Below are 11,476 nucleotides of genomic sequence, written 5' to 3' on the forward strand. Positions count from 1 at the left end.
TGTTTTAATCGTTGCTATGGGAACGACATCTTCAACGCACGTTCTAATGAACTCGCACACCGAATCAGCGTATTCGTCAATGTTGTTGTCTGACGCAATACGAAACATATCCCAGTCCACGTGATGGAAGCAGTCTTGGAGTGTGGAATCAGATTGGTCGGACCAGCGTTGAACAGACCTCAGCGTGGGAGCTTCTTGTTTTAGTTTCTGTCTGTAGGCAGGGAATAACAAAATGGAGTCGTGGTCAGCTTTTCCGAAAGGAGGGCGGGGCAGGGCCTTATATGCGTCGCGGAAGTTAGAATAGCAGTGATCCAAGGTTTTGCCAGCCCTGGTTGCGCAGTCGATATGCTGATTAGCCTTGTTAAAATCCCCAGCTACAATGAATGCAGCCTCAGGATGTATGGATTCCAGTTTGCAAAGAGTCAAATAAAGTTAGTTCAGAGCCATCGATGTGTCTGCTTGGGGGGGAATATATACGGCTGTCATTATAATCGAAGAGAATTCCCTTGGTAGATAATGCGGTCGACATTTGATTGTGAGGAATTCTAAATCAGGTGAACAGAAGGACTTGAGTTCCTGTATGCATTTGTGACCACACCATGTCTCGTTAGCCATAAGGCATACGCCCCCGCCCCTCTTCTTACCAGAAAGATGTTTGTTTCTGTCGGCTCGATTTGTGGAGAAACCAGCTGGCTGCACCGACTCCGATAGCGTCTCTCCAGTGAGCCATGTTTCCGTGAAGCAAAGAACGTTACAGTCTCTGATGTCCCTCTGGAATGCTACCCTTGCTCGGATTTCATCAACCTTGTTGTCAAGAGACTGGACATTGGCGAGAAGTATACTGGGGAGTGGTGCACGATGTGCCCGTCTCCGGAGTCTGACCAGAAGACCGCTACGTTTCTCTCTTTTACGAAGTCGTTTTTTGGGGTCGCCGGCTGGGATCCATTCCGTTGTCCTGGGTGAAAGGCAGAACACAGGATCCGCTTCGCGAAAGTCATATTCTTGGTCGTACTGATGGTGAGTTGACGCTGCTCTTATATTCAGTAGTTCTTCTCGACTGTATGTAATGAAACCTAAGATGACCTGGGGCACTAATGTAAGAAATAACACGTAAAAAAACAAAAAACTGCATAGTTTCCTTAGGAACGCGAAGCGAGGCGGCCATCTCTGTCGGCGCCGGAAGTTCTCAACTTTGATATGATTTGTAAGTGAAAGTAGGCAAAAACAGAGGTGATTATGATATGAAATATTGCATCAGGACATCTATCATGCTGTGAAGATCCTTCTTGTATATGAACTCATTTCAAATGTAAGGTATTGAAAGCATTCTATTTTTGCTGTCTGTAAATGTATTTACAAAATTCAACATGGCTGCCTATTCAGATGCTCTAGGAAGGTTGTGTAAATACAGAGAGAAGAGTTCAATTAGAGTAAAATATCCATACTTGTAGCACATTCATATTGTACCATGTATTGTTCAATTCATACATTTAAATTGCAGTAACTATTCAGTCATTGTGCTTTGTTTTTCATCGGTTCATTAAAGAATAGGTCTTTGATTAAGTCATGGTAAACTGTAAAAATGGTGTTCCTTTGAACTTTTTCTCTTGCATTACTGATATTGAATAACGTGTTCCATCATGACCTGTTACATGACTATTACCACTTGATCCAGTTGTTTATGCAAAATAGCTATTTGTATATAAACAGTATAACTTGTACACATGCACTTGTAAAGAAATTATAATAATTGATGTGCTATACTTAGTCTTGGTTGTAATTTATGGCTTCTCTTTACTGTGCAAAACGACCAATTTATTATTTATATATTTTTTGTACTTTTATCTTTTTTTAATCCCCCAATTTTCATGATATTCAATTGGTAGTTGCAGTGTTGTCCCATCTCTGCAACTCCCCTATGGACTCGGGAGAAGCGAAGGTCAAGAGCCATGCATCCTCCGAAACAGGACCCTGCTAAGCTGCACTGCTTCTTGACACACTGCTCGCTTAACCCGGAAGCCGCACCAATGTGTTGGAGGAAACACCGTGCAGCTGGTGACCAAAGTCAGCGGGGCCATCTGTGCGCCGCCTCATGGGACTCCTGGTCACGGCCGGCTCGAACCCAGGTTTGTAGGGACACCTCAAGTACTGCGATGCAGTGCCTTAGACCGCTGCGCCACTTGGGAGGCCCAACTACCTTATTTTCTAAAGATGACATCATAATCTGCCCTTGTAGCCCACACTCTTGATAACCTCAACCACTGCTCCCTGCTCCAGAATTGGGCAATTATACATTGCCCAACAAACTGCATGTAATGGATCTAATTTACTGGTGAGTGGATGCTATTTCATTTCATTGCTGTAAGTAGTTAAGGAAAGAAAAACTGAATACATCTGTGGAATATAAATTGCCGGATTTATAAAGGATGTATAAATCAAGAGTGCCAAGAGCTATGTCTACCATATGTGTAGAACAACACAAAGTACAAGCCAAAAGGAGTGGTCTTTCATTCAACTGACAATCAAAAACGTCTTGCATTGATTTGACCCTGAACATTCAGAGTTTGATTGACTCTTCAAACCAAAATCATCAGTGAAGAAACCGTGTACCTTTTAAGTACTACCTTATAGTACTTCAAACCCCATGTCCAAGTATTTTACATTTCAACGTATAACAAATGTGAGAGAGCTATCATTCAACGAGTTGTCTATGTTATCAATCTGTCAATGAAGACACCGGTGCCCCTGGGTGAACCATCACAGACTCGGGCATGTTTGCTGTGAAACTCTGGGGGGCACTGACAGACAGACTGGAGAGAATGTTGAGAATGTAGATGTTGAGCCACTGGAGCCCAGTGACTGCTGGTTTGAGAGGCAGATGTCTGCCAATGACTGTGTCCGTGACTATGTCCATGGCCCAGCCTTCAAATGTCTTTGGTGTGGTCTCGGTAGCCTGTAGGTTGGAGGAAACTGGAGCGTAGGCTTGGACTGGGTAGGAATGATTCTGGAACCAATGAGAATGTGGAGAGTTTACAGAGAGCTTATCTAACTAAACAGTGATTCTCTAACTAATCATGGGGGACCACTAGGTGCCTATTGTACAGTATTCAATTACAGCTGAGGATCATCTATTGAAACTGCTCATTATACTGTAGTACATCATGTACTCTGGCTTGCACCCAGCAATCATGTTCATTTAATGACCTCTCGTCTTGTAGGATAAATGATGCATCTAGTGCTTTCTCAGTACTCAGGGTGGGTGGACTGTCTTCCTTCTCTATTGATGTAGGGTCATACAGGACATCAATGTTCAGGGGCACAACTTTCACTGGGGACAGGGAGACATCCCCCCCCATTCTGAAATTGCATTTTTGTCCCCCCCAGATGTATCATTGAAAGGTGATACAAAACGAGGCAAAAGTGTGCTTTAGGGCCTTGAGGATGCGGTTGGGTTGGCTGTTTGGACTATTTATCTGACCGGATGGGGAGAAAAAACACTTCTAAAACCAAAGTTGTCCCTCAGAAGCCTGAAAGGCATCTTCTTATCCAGGACTGATGCTCTATGTTCAGCATGAGGACTCAACACACATTTCAAGCATATTATTTATTTTAATTGAACCTTTATTTAACTAGGCAAGTCAGTTTAAGAACAAATTCTTATTTACAATGATGGCCTACCCTGGCCAAACCCGGACAGAGCTGGGCCAATTGTGCACCGCCCTATGGGATTCCCAATCACGGCCAGATGTGATACAGCCTGGATTCAAACCAGGGACTGTAGACTGAGATGCAGTGCCTTAGACCACAGCACCGCACATAAACATATTACCATTTAACTACACTATTAAGCCCCCTTAAAGCTGTGACATACTGCAGTGTATCACAGTTATTTTCAACCACAATAAGGTTGGAGTAAGGATAGAGATCCCCCCTGCTATGATGGGGTTGCAGAGGAAGAGAGTGTGGGACCAAAAGTGTTACTATGACCAGAAACAGCCAGGCCAGGGCTAACATGGGTACACTGACCCCAAAAAGAAAGCCCTTAACCATAAGTGAGTACACTGTGGCCATACCCATAAGGGAGGGGGATACAGGAACTAACCCCTCCACTTGATTCTGGGCAGATGCACCAAACAGTACCAGCCCCAAGGTTGTGTACAACACCCCTGTGTTGATAGAGAGCAGCTGAAACATGAGGAGGAACCAAACGGTGCCCACAGTCTTCTTAATCCCACCACAGAGGAGCACCAGAACCCCAATGCTGAGGAGTATCTGGGTCTCTGTCTGGTGGTGGAAGGAGTATGTGATGGGCTTGTGTACCGCAAAGGAAGAGGAGAGGATTAAACGGATGTTATCGGGTTGACAGACATCAGCGGCATTGATGTGTTGTGCTCTAGCTTGCTGCTGTAGCCTAATGGCACAATCTGTTACGTCATTAACGTTAGCTACACGTTGTAGCACGCTAGATAACGTTACAACAGATCCATTCAAAGTGGCTAGCTAGCTACTGAGCATGATTCTTGAGTCACTCAACCCCTCCTTGCTAAGGTACCATGCCCATTGGCAAAAACTGTAGTTCCAAGACTTTAGACATCTTCTGATAAACCGAAATATGTAGTGACTGTAAACAAAACTGATGATACTGTAACGGCCCTGGGTTTATAAGCGCGGAAATTGACTCTGCCGCACGAGCATGCTTTTGGGGCACAGTCGATAGCGCGCCGGACCTCGGGCTAGAAGGTCCGAGGGTTCGAGACCTGCTCCCTGTCTGTTTCATTACAATACTATAATGACAGCAACAATGCCACTTGTTAGCCTGAACTCAGGAGTAAAACTCTTGAACCTCTGAACCACATCTTTCTAAACTATTCGGGTGATCATGTTGATGCTCAGTGCATACTTGTCAAACTACTAGAGGATAATCAAGCACAATACAAAATGTCACTAACGACACTTTTCTTCCAATATTGCACAACACTTTAGCCAAGACTTGAGAAGCTAGCTTGCTAAACCAAAACAAATGTACTGAACTTCCGCATTTGGATGAATCACTTTCACAACCACAAAGATACTGTTGCGCAGACCATGAAGTGCGTTAAAGGCAGTGCTGCATTTAAAGACACTTCCTTCCACCTGCTGGCTTGTGCCTGAAATGTGATGACCAAGGAGTCCTCAACAGCTCATGTGAGTTAGATAGAAAGTTAGATATATTTGATTGGACAATTTAATAAAATAATAAAACCCGTTTAATTAAATAAAACGTGTCAGGCCAGGGACAACAAAATAAAGTAAACGGTTTCTATTGTGGTCCCTTAATGTTACTCAAAGTAAAACAATAATACAACAAAATATTTGGCAAGGAATGGTTTCTTCCTATTGATATCATGTTGGTCTATCTATGTAAAACGTCCAACCAACCATCGATACAACCATTACTCAGTCAGTAAGATATAATAAGCACATCACGTTCGTTATTGAGCTACAACCAGTGAAAATATGATACCACTAGTCCGGCTCCAAACAAGCGTTTTTCTTGTGACGTATTAAGCGCAGTCATAAAGCTGTGACCCAAAATGACGTAACCATGCATTAATTCACTACATAAACGGTGTTCAGATTTGATTTAATCTGTTCAATAGTTTTCTTCACTCAGGTTGTTGCAGGTAATCTTTGGCCTTTTGGGGCACCTCCTTCCCGACATATATATACATATATAGGAAATAGGGTGCCATTTGGGATGCCATCTTTGTGTGTGTGTCTGTGTGTGAGTCAGGATGTGTTTTGTGTCTATTAATTGATGGAAATGTTTCCCTCAGAAAGAAAGATGGATCGTAATGATGAGAGAATCAAAAGAGCTTTAAGACGCCGCCCTTATGTGGTAAATATCAAATATTTGTTTGTTTTGTCCTGTTTTTGTTATATTATCACATTTTAAATTAAGTGTTGTGTTGACAGTTGAAACCAGTGAGGGTGAACACCCCTGATTCCGTGTTGTGGCCAACCGGCAAGGTGCACAGAAGGCCAAAGCCTGTAAGTCATATCTGACCTGAAACAAAAACACATACACATTAGTTATGCATTCTGCATGTACAAACTGCAGTTCTCAGAATTATTGCAAATGCAGATATCCCTATCTAACTTCATTGAATGCTGTCTTGACAGTCTAATTCAGTGCAGACCCCTCAGATCCACAAAAGGCCTGTAAGTCAAATTCAACCACATAACAGTCCTTATATTATTTATTGATACACAATTCAAGGCCAATATGAGCAAAGCAGTGTTGAATTCATTCTTTTCTGTTAACAGCCAATCATTGTGAGCTATGGGCAGGACCAGACATCTGGGGATGGATGGAGCATCAATCTAGAGCCTCTCAGCCAGGTCATCTCTGCTGTTCCCATAAAGACACAACAGTTCGATCAATCTGTTGATTCATATGGCCATTTTGGTTGGCTTGGTTGAATTGACAATTATCCATTCGAGATGCTAAAGAATCCTGTACTATGGAAGATCTTTTGCCCCACCCCTAATGTTATGGGAGTTGCATTTATTGCATTTTCAGTTACCCATGTATTACTCACTACTTGTACAACCATGTTGGATTGCCTACATATTCTATGTATTCTATGGCTGCCATGAGTACATGCCTTTCTCTGTCTCCTCAGTCTGGAAGGGTGACTCGGCTGATAGAGAGAAAATATCATGACGTGATCTCATCCTCCAGTTCTGATGACTTTTCCATCTACTCCTTCACTGACTGTGAATCTGAGGTAAAAGAGTTGTACCCTACCGTCCATGTCTTTGTTGAGTGACATCACTGGGAGGAGGATGGTCTCTGACTATTTGACTCTGATACACAGTGTGATGATGAGGATCATGAAAGGAGGACACCAAAGCTGAAAGTTGAGAATGGAAAGGAGACAAAGCTTGATGTGAGGGACATGGACGAGGATGATGATCTGTCTCTCCACTCCTTCGATGAGTCAGACTTCCTGGTAAGTTCTGCATATTAAATATTTTTTATATATATACATGGGGGATTGGAAATGATGCAGACAATTACTTATTGAGTGTAGTCATGTATCTGCAATGTGTATAGAGTAGTTATAAAGTATTTCTACAGATTGTGTTGAACATAGCACTTTCCTGATATGTTACTTTACTTTCTGGTCCTACAGAGCCCAGGGAAGGTCTCAGGTCCTGTATCTGTCAAGAATGGCCTCTCTCCTCTTGTAACCTCAGCACACCGGACACTGGCTGAAGCCCTACGGGCCCTGCCCTCTGCTGTAGGCTCTCCCTACCCAGTAAATGTTCCAAGGCCTCGGACTCCTCTCAACCCTGTCCCATACCGCCACAGCCCTCGCCTGGCTCCCATCACCAACCTGAGCGAGACCGGCAGGAAGCTGCTCCAGGAAATGGCTGGAGTGACCCCACAGGTGAGAGGAAATACAAGAAGGGAATATTGGCCGTAAGTCCTTCTATAGTATAGCATAAGTCCTTCTCTAGTATAGTATAGCTCTAGGTATAGTAGCTCAAGAGAAGAGAGAACCCATAAACTTACATTACTTTATCTGCTTGTCCAAAATATTCAGGAAGGGAAGGTCAATAAGAAAAAGAAGAGCAAGGCCAAAAAAGAATTGAAGCAAGAGAAGGCCAGTAAGACGAAACAGATGGGAAATGTTGGAGAAAGTAAGGAGGAGGACAAGAAAGAGGAAAAGAAGAGTCTGAGGAAGAGGTGAGGAAATAGAGGAGGGAGAAGTGGAACATAACCAGGGAATACTAGACTAGAGAATTTGAGAAATAGAATGAGGTAGCAGAGAAAGAGCAGCTATCTGATGTGTAAGTGCAAACTTAAGCAATAAGGCACGAGGAGGTGTGATATATGGCCAATATATCACGGCTAAGGGCTGTTCTTAAGCACGACGCAACACGGAGTGCCTGGATACAGCCCTTAGCCGTGGTATATTGGCCATATACCACAAACCCCCGAGGTGCCTTACTGTTATTATTAACTGGTTACCAACGTAATAAGAGCAGTAAAAATAAATGTTTTGTCATACCCGTGGTATACGGTCTGTTATAAACTGGGTGGTTCGCGCCCTGAATGCTGATTGGCTGACAGCCGTGGTATATCAGACCATATACCACAGGAATGACAAAGTATTTAATTTTACTGCTCTAATTACATTAACCAGTTCATCATAGCAATAAGAAACCTTGGGGGTTTGTGGTATATGGCCAATATACCACGGCTAAGGGCTGTATCCAGGCACTCCGTGTTGTGTTGTGCGAAAGAACAGCCCTTAGCTGTGGTATATTGGCCATATACCACACCCCCTCGTGCCTTTTTCCTTAAATATACCACGGCTTTCAGCCAATCAGCATTCAGGGATCGAACCACCCAGTTTATAATACTATTTATTCTCCTGTGGTTTTTAATTGACAGGTTTCTTCAGTGGCTGCTGTCCAAACTGAGATGTTCAAAGAAATAATGGACAACTATTACTTCTAACACACACACACACACAGATTTTGAGTATTGGTTATTCCTACAACACACACAAATGTAATTTCAGAGACAGGAACTATGATTAGCAAAATACATATATTGGTCTCATTCTTATATTTTGAGACATGCAGCATTATTTAAATAAAACATATATATTGATCCCCATACAGCCTATGATAATGAATTGGATTTACATGCTTAGGCTTGGAAATATAGCCAGGAGAAGCAAAGGACAGCACCAACCTTAGGGCAGTGTCACTGGTATTGGGGTCATAGGTCTCCTTTGGCCAAAGTGAAGAGTTGAGGGCCCCTTACTGGTCTCCTTGCAATATCTGGTCTCCCACACAGAGATGGAAATCTACACCTGTTTAGACCCTGGAGGATATGGCTTCAGATGAAAGACAGCAGAGAGATGCAGAACGTAAAAGTTTCAAACACATTGATATGCAAATTCAGGACCATTATACACTGAAGTGGAGCATGCATCTGGTCTGAAGCATGTCAAAAGAGTAGAAATGAACTGGGACTGGAGGAATACATCACATTTAAACTAAATTATCATGTATCTGATTTAGCTACACTTATCTGTACTTGAATTGTGCTGTTTGAAAAGTGCATTTCCAATAAAGCTTTTTAAATTGCAGTTATTTGTGTCAGACAGATTTTTGTCTTAATTAATTACATCAGGGGTTCTTAAACTTTTTACATCAAGGGAATATTATTATACTGATATTATCTTACCTGTTATCAGTGGGGGGATTTATTCTGTTGCTCTGGACTGTATCCCACGGTAGGTGGCGGTAGTGAACCAATAAATAGTTGTATTGCTCGCCAGAAACCCAACCAGGCTGGCAGACAGTTGTTACCATGCAACGAGCAGACGCTTGCGAAAAGTACTTGCTACAAAATTGGCAAAATTGCCTGCTGCTGTATACATAGCGCGCGTGTGTGTATGTTGCTAACCTAGCTAGTTAGCTAGCCATCAATAAAGTTCCCAATGTTACAACATGGCAGACGGCTGGAGCACCGACACCGGAGAGGCTGCCTATCGTTCCCGGGATGCTGTCAAAAACCTTACAATTAAGTAAGTTGCAGTTGGCCGTTGTGTGGCTTTTAGTCCTTGCATTGCCATATAAGCAAGACACTGTCGTTAGCTCTCAAAGCAGATGATGATGATAAACACCCAGTATATTGCTTGACCTGATCCCTGAGTTTGCCATGAAAACATGGCATTTAGCTAGCTAGAATCCTGTTTACTTTGTTTATATTTACAATGGTGTTTACAGGATCCGTATTCAGAGAGTCACCTCCACAGCAGCCCTCTCCCAACACCTTCAGCAGCAGGTTTGGACTCAACAGGAGAGGGGAGGCATTGAGCTGGACACCCTCAACTCACAGACTCAATCAGGTGTTAACACTGTTTTGAAACAGGAAGATGATGTTAGATGTTTTGAAACAGAAAGATGTCAGATGCTTCTTAGTTGAGTAGATGTCATTTTCGTGGTGACTAGATATGGACCACAACATCTTGGTTTTGTTTCAGCCAGAAATTATGAGGAGTTAGTGGTAGGCTGGCAGGAGAAGCTGTTCAGTCAGTGTCCTTATAACAAATAAGAATTTACTGTTTAGGATAGTTTGTTGCATAGTAAGGTGTGTGTGTGTGTGCACAATATGAAGTGGTCAGTATGCCAGACTCCGCTGGAGAGACAATACCACACAGACATCATGGCTCAGGAGCGGACCAGGGGCAGACGGAACTGCAGGATTTTCACCTACACCGATTCTGACTGCTACACCAATTGGGAAGGGGTGGTTTTCAACAGAATCTCCATTTCTGTAACGGTTCTGTAACCAAAGACTCTGGGAGACGGGAAGCAAGTATAGGGGGAGGATTTTATAGGGGGAGCTGGAGCAGACGTGACAATTTCATTATTCAAAACAAAGCATTTACCTATTTTCTGTCCAAAAGAAACGTTAGTGTTTTAAAGCTGTTTTTGATGTACTCACTACAGCATTCCCAGAGTATGGTGACGCAGGTCAAGTCCAATCCTACCTTACTGGCACATAGGATGGCCAATGTCAGACACAGACGACAGGACAGACGCCCAGTGTAGGTCCCTGTTACTCACCAAAGTTAATTATTATTAAAGTGAATGTAATTGAAGCAGCATTGATGCGTCGTGCTGCTTTGAAGACAGTGTACCGGTATGTTCACATTACACCATACCCTTCTATGCAAAATGTGTTTATGGTATTCTGTTGGTCTGCAGTGACAGCACCATCCCCAAGTCCAGGCTGATTACCTGGGAGCCCTTGTAGGACTTTGTGAAGACCAGCCACATGGTCAACACACCTGTACAGACCATGCACATCATGGGGGACCTGGGACCAGCAGGCAAGTGAGTAGCACAAGGGGAAAAACCACTATGTAGCCTATACACTTATTACACTGCTTTGTATGTAATAACTTTGAAGTAGATTCCAATTCAGGCATTGAAAAGTGGCATTTTATTATTGTATTTCTCAGACTTGGCCAAAAGGAGAAGGAATGCTTGTCTGCACGATAAGAGCAGATGGAAATGGAGTGGTTACCATCAACAAAGGCAAGGAGCACTACAGGCCAGTGACCTGCACCCGCTGAAGTCAAAATATTTTACCCCTAGCTCAAGTAAGGGTCACTTACTTGGTAGCAGAATTGATACATTCCCAGCCATTTACTGTGATATGATGCTGTTTGTTTGCACCCAAGGTTGAGACGGAGGGGGAGAAGAGGGAGGTGTGGCGTCAGACCAGAGGAGACAGAACAGCAGCAGTGCATATATTTTTTCACCTTTATTTAACCAGGTAGGCAAGTTGAGAACAAGTTCTCATTTACAATTGCGACCTGGCCAAGATAAAGCAAAGCAGTTCGACACATACAACGACACAGAGTTACACATGGAGTAAAACAAACATACAGTCAATAAT

At 43.0% G+C, this 11,476-nt stretch overlaps 1 protein-coding gene and 1 long non-coding RNA gene across 3 annotated transcripts; both read left to right on the forward strand.

The window, feature by feature from the left end:
• Positions 1–5,064: 5,064 nt before the first annotated feature.
• Positions 5,065–9,130, forward strand: LOC116374394 (uncharacterized). Of its 2 annotated transcripts, XM_031826740.1 has the most exons (10): positions 5,065–5,184; positions 5,817–5,878; positions 5,956–6,030; positions 6,163–6,201; positions 6,307–6,381; positions 6,666–6,770; positions 6,861–6,995; positions 7,179–7,436; positions 7,593–7,735; positions 8,447–9,130. In XM_031826740.1, the coding sequence occupies exons 2-10, from the start codon at positions 5,825–5,827 to the stop codon at positions 8,490–8,492; spliced, it is 930 nt and encodes a 309-aa protein (XP_031682600.1). In that variant the 5' UTR covers positions 5,065–5,184; positions 5,817–5,824; the 3' UTR covers positions 8,493–9,130. The 2 variants fall into 2 exon arrangements, with proteins under 2 accessions (XP_031682600.1, XP_031682601.1); XM_031826741.1 differs by lacking the exon at positions 7,593–7,735.
• Positions 9,131–9,348: 218 nt separating this feature from the next.
• Positions 9,349–11,134, forward strand: LOC116374395 (uncharacterized). The gene is made up of 5 exons (XR_004210311.1): positions 9,349–9,593; positions 9,796–9,917; positions 10,522–10,619; positions 10,780–10,908; positions 11,037–11,134. It is a non-coding gene; the product is annotated as an uncharacterized LOC116374395 (long non-coding RNA).
• Positions 11,135–11,476: the final 342 nt, after the last annotated feature.

This window comes from Oncorhynchus kisutch, linkage group LG6 (genome assembly GCF_002021735.2).
Source record: "Oncorhynchus kisutch isolate 150728-3 linkage group LG6, Okis_V2, whole genome shotgun sequence".
In the NCBI taxonomy this organism is placed as follows: Eukaryota; Metazoa; Chordata; class Actinopteri; order Salmoniformes; family Salmonidae; genus Oncorhynchus; species Oncorhynchus kisutch.

Bases quoted from the DNA above. Each gene is read 5' to 3' on its own strand.
- LOC116374394 (XM_031826740.1), top strand. From the start codon at position 5,825: ATGGATCGTAATGATGAGAGAATCAAAAGAGCTTTAAGACGCCGCCCT. The intron at 6,771-6,860 runs GTAAAAGAGTTG...TCTGATACACAG, and splicing joins TCACTGACTGTGAATCTGAG to TGTGATGATGAGGATCATGA. The intron at 6,996-7,178 runs GTAAGTTCTGCA...CTGGTCCTACAG, and splicing joins TCGATGAGTCAGACTTCCTG to AGCCCAGGGAAGGTCTCAGG.